Source organism: Orycteropus afer, unplaced genomic scaffold, assembly GCF_000298275.1.
Source record: "Orycteropus afer afer isolate SDZICR_OR568_19922 unplaced genomic scaffold, OryAfe1.0 scaffold00211, whole genome shotgun sequence".
NCBI lineage: Eukaryota > Metazoa > Chordata > Mammalia > Tubulidentata > Orycteropodidae > Orycteropus > Orycteropus afer.
In genome coordinates this window covers 1,649,892-1,667,513 of record NW_006921798.1, presented here as the reverse complement: position 1 = coordinate 1,667,513, position 17,622 = coordinate 1,649,892, and the positions used below count along the sequence as shown (strand labels likewise).

Here is a 17,622-nt window from a genome sequence, read left to right as displayed (position 1 = left end):
GTCAACTGCGAAGGAACTGTTTCAAGTGCTGAGGAGCAAGGATATCTCCTTGAGGACTAAGGTGCGCCTGACACAAGCCATGATATTTCCAATCGCCTGGTATGCATGTGAGAGCTGGACAATGAATAAGGAAGACCGAAGAAGAGTTGATGTTTTTGAGTTGTGGTGCTGGCGAAGAATGCTGAAAGTACCATGGACTGCTAAAAGAACTAACAGATCTGTCCTGGACGAAGCGCAGCCAGAATGCTCCTGGGAAGCAAGAATGGCCAGACTTCGTCTCACCTATTTTGGTCATGTTATCAGAAGGGACCATTCCCTGGAGAAGGATGTCATGCTTGGTAGGGTGGAGGGTCGACGAAAGAGGGGGAGGCCTTCAGGGAGATGGATTGATACAGTGGCTGCGATGATGGGCTCAAGTATAGCAGGGATTGTGGGGCTGGCGCAGGATCGGGTAGTGTTTCGTTCTGCTGTGCATGGGGTCGCTATGGGTCGGAAATGACTCGACGGCACTTAACAACAACAAACCATTACTGAACATTTTGATCAAGGATTCTAAAGCAGAATCCTGATCAGAAGGGAGAAAGGGCAGAACAGAATTTCAGATTCTCTTTGACTCTAGACTTTCTGGAGCTATGAAGGCTAGATGAACCCTAAAACTGTTACCCTGAGGTAATCTTCAAACCTCAAACAAAAAATACCTTTGAAGTCTTCTTAAAACAAAATAATAGCTTATCTATTAAAAAAACATCTGCCTTGAGCAATTTACTCTTTTAAGCACTATCTATATGGGATCAAAGTGACAACAGCAATTCAAAAGATCAGACAGGAATCTTATGGGGCAAGGAGTTTATGTTAATGATGGAGGAATAACTCGGAAAAGGGTGAAAATGATTGTACAACTCGAAGAATGTGATCAATGTCCCTGAATTACACATTTGAAAACAATCAAATTTGTGTATTTTTTGCTATATATATTCTCTACAACAAAATAAATTAAAAAGTAAAATTACTTCCATATATATAGGTGTCACTTTTCATCACGTTTTTCTTGATGTTTTTTTCATTATAATTCTATGTTAGGTGAACATAAGACATGAACTGATATTAATTGTAGCATTTGATTGAATGTGGTAAATTCTACCAAAATGGAAATAAAACCACTAAAAATGCAAAAGATGTGTAAATTATGCAGATAGAATGAAGAAAAGATGTATTGTTTTTTCTCTATTTTTTAAATACTTTAAATCTGTTTTTTGTATGGGAAGCTATACACAGTACATACATACATACATATATGTTGAAGCATTTAATTAGCAAAATATAAAATATCTAATTTTTTTTTAATTGTCCTTTAGGTGCACATTTACAGAGTAGAGTTTGTTTTATATTCAACATTTTATGTACATTTGGTTTTACTAACCAGTTACCATGGCCAATCCTAACCCACTCTCCTCCCCTTCCTTCCCAGTACCACCACCACCACTCATAGTTACGCACTCCTGTGTGTCCTGCATTTCCTCCATGCCAGTGTGGCCCCTCTGGGGCCCTGTGGTCAATTGCTTCAAGGGATGCATCTCCATAGAGCATGTGGTTCACCCTGGAACATCTAATTCTTAATGAGTGAAAAAAATAAAAAAATACCATTAAAATCATAAATTTGATCTCCATGATTCTCTCTTTACTTTTTTCCGTAAGTGTGCACATATTTATTGAGTTACATAGAAATAAAACTTTTCCCTTTTTAATTAGTGCTCTCTAGATTTAATATAACCATGATTTAACACAGCGACTTAAAAATCAAGGAATACTTAAATTCTATGATAATAAAAATAATGCTGATTGAGTCATTTGTTATAAAGTACTTTATATACCCTGAACTATGTAATTGTTTTATATGTTTTATTCCTTTTAATACTGTAAACAGATCTGTATAAGTAGTAGTATCCTCGTTCATAGATGTGATTTAGGATAGTGAAGCTAATTATTGACATTGAAATTATTCTGTTAACTTCTTTTTCTTTCTCTTTTGTTTATTTAATTGGGTCCATGAAAGAAGGCAGTAGTGAAGGAGAGGTCAGAGTTTAAAGTCCTATCTTTTCTCCCTGGATGGAACAGCATCACAAATATTTTAGAAAACAAATCATACTATAGTTTATATTACTCCATATTCAAAATGTAATCATTTCCATAATAGAAATAGAGCTAAGTATTTAGGATGTGTGAAAACTGGTAATGGCATGCTATTTTGACCTTGCATGATAACTTTTAAAAACAAACTGATACTCCATGATACCCTTCAGGAGCTCTGGTGGTATAGTGCCTAAGACATTTAGCTGCTAACCAGAAGGCTGGCAGTTCAAACCTAACAGCCATTCCTTGGAAAGAAGACTGGGCAACCTACTTCCATAGAGATACCACCTCCGAAACCTAAGGAGGGGTCGCTATGAGTTGGAACCAACTTGATGGCAATGAGTTTGGGATTTTTTGGGGAGTTTTAATACCCTTCAGAACAGTGTCCCCTAACTGCTTCTGTTTTTTTCTTTGTAAGCTTTTAGAGCCAACCTCAATACTTATTTCCTTTCTTCCTTCCTCTTCCTTTACATTTGAGTTTTGTAGTTAACTTTCTTGAAGAATTAAGTAGTGTTGTTGTTGTTGTTATGTGCCATTGAGTCGAACCCGACTCACAGCAACCCCTCCTTGGGTTTCCAAGGCACTGTCACTACGGAAGTAGATTGCCCCATCATCCTTCCGAGGAGTGGCTGGTGGGTTTGAACCGCCAGCCTTCTGGTTAGCAGTAAGTGCCTTAGGCACTACGCTATCAGAGCTCCCAAAGAATAGTAGTTTTTAAAAAAAAATCTGTAAAAAAATATTTTTAATGACAATAGAAAAAATCAAAGATAATAGTGGTTTTAGTTAGCTCTTTCTAGATGTCTTTTATATTAATTTGAATTATCTGCCAATTTTTTTTCTACCCCATGGTATTTCATAGATATTGAAAAGAGCATGGGTATCAACATTAAGATGACTCTGTTTATTGTCATCTCTGCTGTTCTCTTTTGTGCCCTTGAACAAATTCCTACATTCATTCATTCATTCATATTCGTACATACATTGAGCACCTTCAGGCACTATTCTAGATATAAGGATATTATTATGTGTCATCCAGTCACTTCCAACTCATAGTGATCCAAAGGACAGAGTGTGGCTAACTGCCCCATAGGATTTCCTAGGCTGTAATCTCTTCCATAACAGATTGTAGGTATTTTTTCCAGGGGAAAGGCTAGTGGATTTGAACTGCCAACCTTTCAGTTGGCAGCAAAATGCTTAAACATTTCTCCATTAGGAGTCCTTAGATACAAGTGATAAAGAAGTCAAAACAAAAACAACAAAAAAATCTCTACCTTTATGAAGCTCACATTTCTATGAGGGCATCTGAAAATTGTCAGAATATAAGTAAATATATAATATGTTAAATAGTGATAAGTCCCAACAGAAAAATAAAGGAGAGAAGGAATCTAGGAGATGTTAAGATGAGGATAATGTTGCCATTTTATATAAAATGACCAGGAGAGGACTCATAAAGAAAATGTCATTTAAGTAAAAATCTAGGAAAATGAAGAATATAAGTCAGGTGTCTGTCTGGGGGAAGAATATTTCAGGCAGCAGGAACAGCAAGTACAATGGCCCTTAAGCAGATATGTGTCTGAGGTGTTCAATGGGAGGCTGGTGTGGCTCTTTGGAGTTTGTTAGCCACACTGACCTCCCATTGAACATCCCAGGCACACATCTGCTTAAGAGCCATTGAACTTGCTGTTCCTGCTGCCTGAAATAATGGGCGGCTAGTGTGGCTAGAGAAGAGTAAAGAAGGACAGTCAGTCGTGTGAGATAAAAATCAGAATTAAGTATAGCACGTGATACAGGCTCTTACATTTCAGTAGAATCATTCTGGCTCTTCTGATGAAAGATGGAATTAGAGAGATGTGCTAACTTCTTATTTATGAAAAAGAAGATGCTTTTGGTGAGTGCCATTGAGTTGATTCCAACTTATAGCATCCCCATGGAACAGAGTAGAACTGCCCCACAGGGTTTTCTCAGCTATAATCTTTAAGGAAGCAGATTGCCATATCTGTTATGTTATTTTAAAACTGTTGGAAGAATTTAAAGAAGTATATTATTTTTGGTAGTTGGGGAAAAAAAACAAAAAGAGACTTCAACTTTTAAAGATTAAAGAAATTTCTATATACTTTTTATAATAAAGGAGCTCTAGTGGCATGGTAGGAGCTCTGGTAGCATAGTGCCTAAGGTACTTGACTGCTCACCAGAAGGCTGGCGGTTCAAACCCACCAACCACTCCTCGGAAGGAAGGTTGGGCAATCCTACTTCCGTAGTGATACTGCCTCGGAAACCCAAGGAGGGGTCACTATGAGTCGGGGTTGACTCGATGGCAAAAAAACAACAACAACAAGTGGCATGGTGGGTAAAGCTGCGAACCAGAAGCTCAGCAGTTCAAACTCACCATCTGCTCCACAGTAGGAAGAGGAGGCAGTCTACTTCCATAAAGATGTACAGCCTTGGAAACCCAACAGGGATCTCTGTGAGTCAGAATTGACTCAATGGCAGTGGGATATAAATTACAGAAATAGCCCTCAATGTATACTAAATGTATAGAGAAAAATGTTTTAGATACTTGCTATGATTTAATCCTTTTGACAACCTTTATGTTCAATACTATTTCCTTCGTTTTATAAGGAAACCAACTTTATGCATTGCCATTGCTAGTGAATGGCAGCAGAAATTCTAAACCAAGTCTGTTGCACATGTTTATTTTTTAGTTTATTTAGTCTTTCAATAAATACTTAACTCAGAGACCTGTGTTCTTTTGACTGTAATGTATTGTCAGAATTTGTTTTGTTTGTTTGTATGCTTGTTTTTATGTTTAAGATTTCAAAACAACAATAATGTATTTTGGACACACAGATAAATCCGTAAAAGAACATTGATATTTAACATATTAGGTATACTTTGATGTATTCTAATAATATTATTTTAAATCTCTTTAATCATCAATTTATATTTCATGCAGATGCAAAATCGGATGGTAGTTTTACTTTGTAACCTGAAACCTGCAAAGATGAGGGGAGTACTATCTCAAGCAATGGTGATGTGTGCCAGTTCACCAGAGAAAGTCGAAATCCTGACTCCTCCTGATGGATCTGTTCCTGGAGACAGAATTACTTTTGATAATTTCCCAGGTAAATATTTATTAGTAGTTATTTAAAATAGTTTGACAATCATTGTTCTCAAAGCAGTGCTTACAAAATCTAAGGTTAACATCAATCCCACTTGTGAATCATAAGGTTTTATCTTTAAATCATTATTTAATACCCATGCATGTACGCATGCCATAAAGTATCTGAGAGATTCTTCCCCAGGTAAGATAATAATACTAATGCCTGCATAGCAGAAAACTGACAAGAATAAAGAGCAAATCAGTTATACTACAAGATCATTTAAGCTGTAGATTATCTTGGAAGGCAGCACAGAAAGATAAAGAGATAAAAGTTCATACATGAGAGAAAGATGAGTAATTCTCAAATTTATCTAATATGCTTACATATGCTTTTAGTTGATTTTAGGATATAGAGGAAAAATCTTTAAATTGAACTTCACATTTATTTTAATAATCTAAAAGGAAATTTCATTTCGTGTTTGTTTTTTCCAGTAGAAATGCTCCTCAGGCAGATGAAGCTTCATAGTGCATGAGAAAGCTTCTTTAAATAGATCTTTGAAGAAGAAAAGAAAGGATGCGTGACAGATGTAGGATGTTTCTTTCATAAAAGGAGGAGGAACTCATAAGAGGAAAAACAGAAATGAGAAGACTGCATTTATTTAAAGGATGTTTATTTGACTAGAGTAATAGGAAAAACAAATAAATTAGAGTAACAAGTAGAATTAAGTTCAAAAGTCAGAACTGATTTGGAGGCATATTAACAGAAACAGTTCAGTTTTAATGGAAAAGCAAGCTTGATGAGATTATGTAGACTTATTTTTAAAAAGTCCTTTATTAAATGTACGAAGACCTGGTGGCCCAGCTCTTAACTTCTAACCAAAATGTTGGGGGTTCAAACCCACCAGCTGCTCCATAGTGAAAAAAGGTAGCAGTCTGCTTCCGTAAAGATTAACCTGTTCAAGTTAAGTCTGACTCATAGCAACCCTATAGAACTATGGAACAGAATAAAACTGCCCCATAAGGGTTTCCAAGGCTGTAATTTTCACAGAAGCACAGTGCTACATCTTTCTTCTACGGAGCAGCTCTGATGGATTTGAAATACCAATGTTTTTGTTAGCAGCCAAGTGCTTAACCACTGTGCTGTCAAGCCTCCTTCCGTGAATATTATAGCCTTGGAAACTATGGGGCACTTCTACTCTGTCGTACAGGGTGACTATGAGTCTAAAGCGACTCAATGGCAATGGGTTTGGGTTTTGGTATATTGACTGTTTAATGGAATATTTGTTGTTGTTAATGTGCCTTCAATTCGGACCCGACTCATAGCGACCCCTCTTTGGGTTTCCAAGGCAGTATCACTACAGAAGTAGATTGCCCAACCTTATGTGAAAAATTTTTAACAATGACATAAGGTAGAAAATATATGTGAAAACATGGGTTAACTCCTGGAAACTCAGCTACCCCCTCTTACTCAAAGGTAGACTAATCTGAAAAACCAGACTTTTTCAAGTGTTCATGAATTTGGATGCATATATATATATATATATATATATATCTTTAGCCGTTAATAGATTGGAAGCTGTAATGGTATGTTCTCTAAGAACCTTTTTTGGTAAATTGGAGTTTGGGAAAATCCCAGTCTGAATTCTTTCTCAAAGAAAATTGATGGATGGCTTTAGATGCTAGGATCATAATGTTGTTGTTGTTGTTTGTTGCTTTTGAGTTGATTCTGACTCATAGCTCCTATAGGACAGAGTAGAACTGTCCCATAGGGTTTCCTAGACTGAAATCTTTACAGAGCAGATCCCCATGTCTTTCCTTCTGTGGAGCTGCTGGTTGGTTCAATCCACTGATCTTATGGTTACTAGGCGAGTGTTTAAGCATTGTCCTTGAAAGGGCTTTGACACTTAAAAGTTATTTTCTCCAATTACAAAGCCAAAAACCTCCATAGTTTAGATGATGCCGAATATATTTTTATAATAATGCCTAAAATCCTCCTAACCCACCTAACACTTTTTTAAGTCTTAAACATGTGAATCTATAAATTTTAGTATTTAAATATAGTGACTGATTCCTAAAGTACCAAACTAAAATAACTTGAAAACAATATTATACCCAGTGGACAAAGGCAATGACAGCTTTTTATGAGACTACACTATTCATGGGCTAATAGTAAATGAGAATTTATATTCAAACTTTTTAATTTCTAAGATAATAATTATTTCTATCAAAATCTTTTAGTAATATAAATTAAGAGTTAATCCAAAGTGTGTCTAATATGCAAGGGAGGATAATTTTTAGGTCCATTTATTCCTAAAGGAAAAAAAAAAGGTCTATATTTGACTCTCTTCCTACCATTTCTCTAAAACTTATTTCAATTAGGTTTCTTTCACCATACCATTCCACCTGAACTGGTAAAGTTCACCAGTAATCTCCCTATAACTAAATCCATGGTCTTAGTCCTCTTCTTAGCTAACTTGAACTGGCAGCACAGGCTATTCATGATCCTCCTTCTTGTCTGGCTACCCTTCTCATCTCCTTTTATGATTCTTCTTTATCTTCATGACCTCTTAATGCTGAAGTGCCTTTGCCTTTGTTCTTGGCCTCATCTGTTTTTATTTCCATATTCATTCCCTAGGTGATTTTATCCAGTCATTTATTCCAACTGCCATTGAATTTCTCCACTGACATGTACCAATATTTCCCTTAGAATTCTCTTTCTCCTAAGAAGTCCTTTTCGCATGTCATTGATGGCAACATCTGTTCTACCAGGTGCTTAGACCAAACCTTTGAAGTCACACTTCTTCTTCTTGGATGTTGTCAAGTTGGTTCTGACTTAAAATTACCTTATGAATATATAACAACAAAGTGTTCCCTGGTCCTGCGCCATTTTGATCATTGCTGTGTTTGAGTCCATTGCTTTGACTATTCTGTCATTCCATCTTACTGAGGGTTTTCCTCATTTTCACTGACCCTCTACTTTACCAATCACAATGTCTTATTCTAGAGATTGGTCTTACTATCCAGTTATCCAATTATCTTCTAAGGAGAATCCAGGTTGTATTTCTTCTAAAGCTGATTTGTTCATTCTTCTGACAAAAAAACAAAAACCAATCCCACTGCCATCAAGTAGATTCTGACTCATAGCAACCCCCATTGGGTTTCTGAGGTGGTAAATTTTCACAGAAGTACATTGCCCAGTCTTTCTTCTGAGGAGTGGCTGGGGGGTTTGAACCCCCAACCCTCTGATTAGTAGTCAAATGCCTTAGGCATTGCTCCACCACAGCTCCTTATCCATCTGACAGTCCATAGTAAATTCAGTATTCTTCACCAACACCACAGTTCAAATGTATCAATTCTTCCTGTCTTCCTTTTTCATTGTCCAGCTTTCATATGCTAATGAGTCATGCTTAACTCACACCTACATCTTCTCCTGAAATTCCTATTTGCTTTACCTTCTAAACAGAGTTGAAATTATTCTCATCATCTCCACCACTACCACCCTAGTCCTGGCACTGACATCTGTGAACTGGAAAATTGCAAGAGCCTTCTTACTGATCTCCCTGTTTTTGTTCTTGTCCTTCCATTTATTTTCACTCTAGCAGCCAGAGTGATGCTTTTAAAATGTAAGTCAGATTATTTCTGTGCTCAAAACTATTCAGAAGTTTTGCATTTTACTCAGTCTTTATAATGGCATACAAGCCTATAGGATCTGACCTCCCATTATCTCACTAACCTCATGTATTCCGATTCTATTCCTTGATCACTGCAATTGAATTATTGGCTTTTCCCTCAATTTATGCAAGTCTTTTAAATGTCACCTTCTTTGCTTTATTTTCTACAAAGCACTTATCGCCATATAATAGAATATATGTTTTATATAGTCTTCTCACAATGAAATGTAGCCAATTTTTTTTTTTTTTTGTATTCACTGCTTTTGCAGGGCTTCATGTAGGTGCTCAATAATTTGGTCAATGAAGAAGTAGAAAATATTAGTAGTTATTAGTAAAAGTTATTAGTAAAATACTAAAGAATAAAGGAAACAAAAAAATAACTCTATTTCGGAATATTGTTATTGTCGTTGTGAGCCATTGTGTAGTGAAGTGCTTGACTGCTAACTGAAAAGTTGATAGAGTGAACTCACCAACCCGTCTGTGGAGAAGAAGACCTGGCAATCTGCTCCTGTAAAGATTTCAGATCTTTAATGTCACATTGGGTCACTGTGGTTTGGGAATAGACTTGTGTATCTTTTGTCATGATTGCCAAGATTCTTCCTGCCAAACCACCAAACCACTTTTGTCTAATGAATAGCTTTGTGAAATTAATTGACCTTTTATTCATAAAGTTGTCAGTTATACCACAAAAATGAAAATATAACAGCTATTAAAATTCAAGAGTTCAGTTATTCAAACATAAAATAACTGAAGAAGTGCTAAGCTTATTATACCCATGCCAGACATCAAAGGGAAGTTGGTAATAAATTAGTGTATGCAAAAAGATGATCTAATTTAAATTAAGCTTCTGGTTCTTAATTCTGACTTGTGAATGTATAGAAATCTGGAGTTTGTATTTACTGCTTTTTGTAGGTTTTAAACATTGAAAAAGTGATCACACCTTTTAACATTTGGACTTTGTCCTCTCTGAGCTATTTCATTTTCTTGTGTCTTATTTAGAATGAGTTAGCTTAAAAATAATTTCTGAATGATTAGTTCCCTTATAGTACCATTTCCAAATGGTTAAGTATTAGCACATGTTTAGCAATTTCAAAGGCTCTGTAGTTTTTAGTTTTAGAAAATTTTCTTGATATTGACACTTACCTCTATGGATGTTGTTGTTGTTAGGTGCCATCAAGTCACTTTCAACTCACGGCAACCCTATGTACAACAGACTGAAGCAGCACCCAGCCCTCTCCCATCCTCAGAATCGTTGCTGTGTTTAGGCCCATTGTTGGAGTCTCATTGAGGGTCTTCTTCTTTTTCATTGACCCTCTACTTTACCAAGCATAATGTACTGATAACATGTCCAAAGCACAAGATATGAAATCTTGCCATCCTCCATCCAAGGAATATTCTGGCTGTACTTCTTCCAAGACAAATTTGTTCATTCCATAGTATATTGAGTATTCTTCACCAACACCATAATTCAAAGGCATCAGTAATTGTTTGGTTTTCCTTATTCACTGTCCAGCTTTTGCATGCATGTTAGGTGATTGAAAATATCATGACTTGGGTCAGACACACCTTAGTCCTCAAAGTGATATCTTTGTTCTTTAGCACTATAAAGAGCAAATTGCCGCACATTTCCCCTATGCAATACATCATTTGATTTCTTGACTGCTGCTTCCATGGGCATTGGTTGTGAATCCAAGTAAAATGAAATCCTTGACTACTTCACTCTTTTCTCAGTTTATCATGATGTTGTCTATTGGTCCAGTTGTGAAGATTTTTATGTTGAGGTATAATCCATACTGAATGCTGTAGTCTTTGATCTTCATCAGTAAGTGCTTCAAGTCCTCTTAACTTTCAGCAAGCAAGGTTGGGTTGTCTGCATATCACAGATTGTTAATGAGTCTTCCTCCAATCCTCATGGCACATTCTTCTTCATATAGTCCAGCTTCTCAGATTAGTTGCTCAGCATACAGATTGAATAAGTATGGTGGAAGGATACAACCCTGATGCACCCCCTTCCTGATTGTTAAACCATGTAGTATCCCCTTGTTTGTTCTAACGACAACCTCCTGGTCTTCATACAGGTTCTTCATGAGCACAATTAAGTGCTCTGGAATTCCCATTGTTTTCAATGTTATCCATAATTTGCTATGATCCACACAATCAAATGCTTTTGCATTGTCAATAAAATAAACAAGTAAACATCTTTCTGGTATTCTGTTCTTTCAGTCAAGATCTGTCTAACATTGACCTTCTTCCATGTCCTCTTTGATTCCAGCTTCTACTTGTGGCAATTCCCTGTCGATGTATTGTTCCAACTGTTTTTGAATTATCTTCAGCAAAATTTTACCTGTGTGTGTGGTATCAGTGATATTGTTTGATAATTTCTCCATTCTCTTATATCACCTTTCTTTGAAATGGGCGCAAATACAGATCTAGTCAGTTGGCGAGGTAGCTGTCTTCCAGATTTCTTGGCATAGACAAGTGTGTACTTCCAGGGTTGCATACATTTATTGAAACATTTCAATTGGTGTTCCATTAATTCCTGGAGCCTTGTTTTTTGCCAGTCCCTTCAGTGCAGCTTGAACTTCTTCCTTCAGTATCACCAGTTCTTGATCATATGCTACCTCTAGAAGTGGTCGAACAGTGACCAAATTTTTTTGGTACATTGACTCTATATTCTTACCATCTTCTTTTCATGTTTCCTTCATCATTCAATATTTTACCCATAGAATCTTTTAGTATTGCAACTCCAGGCTTGTATGTTTCTTTAGTTCTTTCAGCTTGCCAAGTGAGTTCTTCCCTTTTGGTTTTCTAACTCCAGGTCATTGCACATTCCATTACTTTTTTACTTTACTTTTTGTATCTCAAGCCACCCTTTGAAATCTTCTGGTTAGCTTTTTTAATTAATCATTTCTTCCATTTGCTTTCGCTACTCTGTTTTAGTTAGTTAGGAGGAGCTCTGGTAGTGTAGTGCCTAAGGCATTTGACTGCTAACCAGAGGACTGGCAGTTCAAACCCACCAGCCACTCCTTGGAAAGAAGGTTGGGCAATCTATTTCCGTAGTGATACTGCCTCGGAAACCCAAGGAGGGACCGCTATGAGTTGGGTCTGACTCGATGGCACATAACAACAAAAACAACAGCTCTGTTTTAGAGCTGGTTTCAAAATCTTTTCTGACATCCATTTTAATTTTTTTATTTTTCCTATCTTTTTACTGACATTTTGCTTTCTTCATGTATGATGTCCATGATGTCATCCCACAACTCATCTGGTCTTTGCCATTCATGTTCAGTACACTAAATCTATTCTTGAGATGCTTTCTAACTTCAAGGAAGATATACTCAACATCATACTTTTGTTCTTTTGGACTTGTTAATTTTCTTAAGCCTCAACTCGAACTTACATAGGAGCAATTGATGGTCTGTTCCACAGTGGAACCTGGGCCTTGTTCTGACTGATGAAATTGAACTTCTCCATCGTCTTTTTCCAAAGTAGTAGTTGATTTGATTCCTGTGTGTTGCCTCTGCTGAGGTGCACATGTAGAGTTTTCATATTATTGAAAAAAGGCATTTGTAATGAATAAGTAGTTGGTCTTGCAAAATAAGTCCTGTGGTCTCCACTGTCATTTCTTTCACCAGGACCATATTTTCCAACTACCAATCCTTTGTTTCCAACTTTTGCATTTCATTCACCATAATTATCAATGCATCTTGATTGTATGCTTGATTAATTTCAGAGCAGAAGTTGGTTAACAACTTCAGTTTCTTAATCTTTGGCTTTAGTGATTCGTGCCTAAATTTGAATCATAGTTGTATTAATTTTTCTTCCTTGTAGGCATATGGATATTATTCGTATCACTGACATTGTTGTACTTCAGGATATATCTCGAAATGTTCTTCTTCACAATGAATGAGGCACCAGCATCTTCATTTTGTAATTCCCAGCATAGGAAACCATACATTTATCCAATTCAGAATGGCCAGTACCAGTCCATTTCAGCTCATTCATGTTTAGGATATATTCTTTATGTGGTCCAGTTCGTGTATGACTGCTTCCAGTTTTCCTGGATTCATACTTCATACATTGCACGTTCTGGTTATTAGTGGATGTTTGCAGGTATTTCTACTTATTTTGGATCATGCCACATCAGCTATGAAGGTGCTGAAACTACTCCAGCCACATCCTTAAGGTCAACTCTACAGTGAGGAGGCAGCTCTTCCTCAGTCGTATTTTGAGTACTTTCTAACCAGAGGGGTTCATCTTCTGGCACTATATCAGACAGTGTTCTGCTATCCATAAGGTTTTTACTGGACAGTTTTTTCAGTAGTAGATAGTCAAGTCCTTCTTTCTAGTCTGTCTTAATCTGAAAACTCTGCAGAAAAATGCCTTCCATGGGTAAACCTGCTGGTATTTGAAATACCAGTGGCATAGTGTATTAAGGCTGGGTTCTCTAGAGAAATTTATCTTAGGAAAATGACTCACACACTTATAGAAGTTGGCAAGTCCAAAGTTCTTGGATCAGATGTCAAGCTGGAGGCTTTTCCTGACTCAAGCAGCTGCAGGGGCTGAGGAGCTCAAGGTTGGCAGGCAGTATACTGGTTGTTGACTCCAGCGAATGATGAATCCAAGATCTCCAGGCTGAATAGTGGATTGTTTACTCGCGGACAGTTGTAGGAATCGCAGCAGAATCCCAATCCACAGAAGAATGTCTCTTTTTCCCAAGGTGTCCATTAATATACTGGAAGCAGGCCACACCTCTAGGGAAACTCTCTTTCAGCGAATTGGCTGCTCAAAACATATACATCTGATTCCATCATGGAAATAACCACATCACAACTGCTTAAACCACACAGAATTGTGGTCCAGCCAAGTTGACACACAGCTCCAACTATCACACATACTTTCCAACATTACAACATGTAAGCCGCCAAAGTATGACATACATACAAGGGAGGCCTCTTTTGGTAGCCATGTCAAAAAAATTGAGATGAGGAAGAAGGATATAACACACAGGAATGTTGAAGACTGCTCTGGAAAATACAGTTCTTAAAAAACATTTCTTAAAATATCAGATATGTTTTCCAGAGGTAGTGATTTAAACTCTCATTTAATTTTCACAATATACAAAAAAGTATATTGTTGAGTAAACAAAAAAGTTAATGCTGCATGAGAGCCTTTTTTACTCTGATTACATACAGTTCTCATAATGTGACAGACTTTAATTTTAATCTCAAAATTTGGGTTGGCTAAAAATCTTCCAAATTAATGATAGCTGTGGTAGCACAGTGGCTAAGGTACTTGACTGCTAACCAGAAGGCTGGAGGTTCAAACCCACCAGCCACTCCTTGGAAGGAAGGTTGGGCAATCTACTTCCATAGTGATACTGTCTTGGAAAACCAAGGAGGAGTCACTGTGAGTCAGGTCTGAGTCGATGGCACATAACAGCACAACAACATCATGGCCTTTTTGTAGCTTGTGTCAACACTCAGCAAGATTTACCCATACAATCTTGCTTCTTGAACTAACTCGTTGGTGTGGACCTTTTCAGACATGAAGAATTGGAATCAATGGAGGAACATAAATCAGGCCATCTTGAACTGTATCTCTGTCTCTAGCTTTCCAGCATTCTGGAAGAGTTATTTCCCTGAGTGATCTGCATACAAAGAAAGTAAAATTATGCTTGTAGCCCATGGAATATTTTATGAACAAAAAATAAAAACCTTCTTGTAGGTCTAAATGACTGTACAATTACACTTTCTTAGCATTTTTTCTTTTTCGTTCATTAATTAGTGTCTTTATTGTCCTCTCAAATACTTTTAAGAGGATAAGACTAATCCTTGTGTTTTATACTAGTCAAGTCCTTCAATCGTAGTTTCATTGCATGTTCTTCTACTTACAGATATACTACTATTCAATGTATTCATCTCATCTCTGAAAACTTGTGTATTAGAAGGCAGTTTTGTTTGTGCCAGTTCTGTGGTCTCTGGGGAGCTAATAAGGAGCAAAACTTCCATTTTACTCAGTTTTGTTATTGCTATATATATATTGTTGTTGCTGGGTGCCATCAGCTCGATTCCAACCCATAGGCATCCTGTGTATAACAGAACAAAACATTGTCTGGTCCTGTATATGCATACCCAAAGCCAAACCAAACTCTCTTCCACCAAGGCAATTCTGACTCATAGGAACCCCCATTGGGTTTCCAGGGCTGTAAATCTTTATGAAAGCAAACCTCCTCACCTTTCTTACGCAGAGAAGCTGGTGGGTTTGAACCACTGACTTTTGGTTAGCAGCCAAGTGCCTTACCCATTACACCACCAAACCAAAAAAAAACTCACTGCCATAGAGTTGATTCTGACTCGTAGTGACCCCCATTGGGTTTCCAAGGCTGTAAATCTTTACAAAATAGATCACTCCATCTTTCCTCCATGGAGCACCTGATGGGTTTAAACTATTGACTTTCTGGTTAGCAGCCAAATGCCTTATCCACTACACCACCAGAGCTCCTTATTATATGTATAAGTGGAGGATAAACACCATTTTAGAGAAAAAGATGGAATATAGAATATATGTAGTTGTAGTAATATTTAAAAAGTCTTTAAAGTATTTCCAGGAGATTTCAACAGTGGAGTCACTGGGAAAAAGTTCTAGAAGGTTAATGCTTTTATAATTACCAAGTTATCCTGCAGTAATACTCTTTTTAAAGAGCTCTAGTGGTACAGTGGTTAAAGCATTCAGCTCCTAACCAGAAGGTTGGCAGTTTGAAACCACCAGCCACTCCACAGGAAAAAAGATGAGGCAGTCTTCTTCTGTAATGATTTATAACTTTGGAAATCCTATGGGGCAGTCCTGTGTCCTAGAGGATTACTCTGAATTGGAATAGATATAATGGCAGTGGGTGGATGTTGGTGGAGATGCTCTTTTTATTACTTCCAGGAAAATGATTTTCCATTTAAAGTCTAATGCTTAAGGGATACATCATTTTTCTTCATTGTTTCTTGAGCAATGAAATGTTACTGAATAACCTTAACTATTACCCTTGTTTATATTTGCTTTATCTTTAACATTATTTTTTACTTCCACATTATTGAGCAGAAAGATTGTTTGGTATTCTTAATTGTCTTTAGGCCTAGAGCAAATATATTCTACTATTTATTTGTCTTTTATAAAGTATACAGTGTCAGTTGTTATAAATTGAGAGTAGGAGTATTTTCCACATGGAAGAGAGTTACTGGGTTTTTTCTAAAGCATAGTTTATTGGGAAGCAAAGTGCTATAGTTGCAGAACACGGGCTTTGATGTTAGATCCTAGCTCCATTTTATAGCAACTTGGATTTTAAGCAACTTACTTATCTTCTCTGAGCTCATTTCTTGTTTCTGTTTAAAATTAGAATCAGGATTGTTATGTGAATTATATGCAATAACATACATTCTTGGTGTTTAACAGATGCTAGTCCTTGTCTCCTTGTCACCCCTCGCTGTCTCTTTTCTTCTTAACAGTGAGTGGCCATGGGATGAAACCAAAGTAGTTATCATATTTAACTAGATAACACAAGTAGTTAAGCCATTTTCCAGTATTAATAAGAAATCTCTAAGCACTAATGCAGTAGGTTAGCCATTCATGATGTATGATGAAACAGAGAGTAAAGCATAAGCTGCTGCTGCCAGGTGTGAAAATACACCACATCAAAATATGCTGTGATTTGTTTTTTACTTCACTGCTTTTTCCTTTGTCATGCTAAAATGAGTTATCTTTTTTTCTTATAATTTGGGGAACAAATATTTGAGCTATGTTATCTGCAAAAATATGTGTATGGAGGAAAAAAATGTTACATTCTTAAGGGTATGACAGGAACTATTTTATTTTATTTTACTATGCAAGAACAAGAATTGCTGACATAATAAAAATAAATGTTACAATTTTGATCCAGTCTAAAATTTGGGAATTACTGCCAAGACAATCCATTGTAAAAGCATCTATGCATAATTTTAAGAATATTTTGTATATTAACAATGTAACTTTTTTTTATCCTTCAATAGGAGAACCTGACAAAGAGCTGAATCCTAAGAAGAAGATTTGGGAGCAAATCCAGCCTGATCTTTATACTAATGCAGAATGTGTGGCTACATACAAAGGAGTCCCCTTTGAGGTGAAAGGGAAGGGAGTGTGCAAAGCTCAAACTATGAGCAACAGTGGAATCAAATAAAATAAAATGCTTCAGTTACTGAAATTGATTGGACAACATTTTAGTAACAATAAAAAGGAATATATTTGTCACAAGTACCTCAAAATATGACTGGTTCATTTCTGTGTTACTTCTCTTGTAGGCTCAATTACTATGTATATTATACCTGGTATACATTGTTTTAAAGGACCTCTACTGATGCAGTCCCTAAGGCATTTTACTCCTAACCAGAAGGTTGGTGGTTCAAACGCACCAGCCACTCTGCAGAAGGACGATGAGGCAATATACTTCCGTAAATATTTACTACCTAGGAACCCTAATGGGGGTCACTATGAGTTAGAATCAACTCAATGGCAGTGGGTTATATTGTTTTAAATTGATTGGGAAAATATGTTTTTACCTTTTTTTTTTTTTTTTTAATCATTTATCAGCTAGGGAAGAAGTGGCCTACGTTTTGTGATGATTAATTTTTTGGGTAGATGTTGGTTAGGTTCTTTTTCCTTTATACATTTGCTAGATTAATATTAGTTCCTTAGTGG

The 17,622-nt window shown here is 36.6% G+C and overlaps 1 protein-coding gene across 1 annotated transcript in view; it reads left to right on the top strand.

Moving 5' to 3' along the window:
* AIMP1 (aminoacyl tRNA synthetase complex interacting multifunctional protein 1) overlaps positions 1 to 17,104 on the top strand; it is a 51,840-nt gene extending 34,736 nt beyond the window's left edge. The window contains exons 5-6 of the mRNA XM_007948289.2: positions 5,084 to 5,252; positions 16,938 to 17,104. Coding sequence (XP_007946480.1) covers positions 5,084 to 5,252; positions 16,938 to 17,104 — 336 coding nt within the window. The remainder of the gene's footprint in view (positions 1 to 5,083; positions 5,253 to 16,937) is intronic.
* Positions 17,105 to 17,622: the final 518 nt, after the last annotated feature.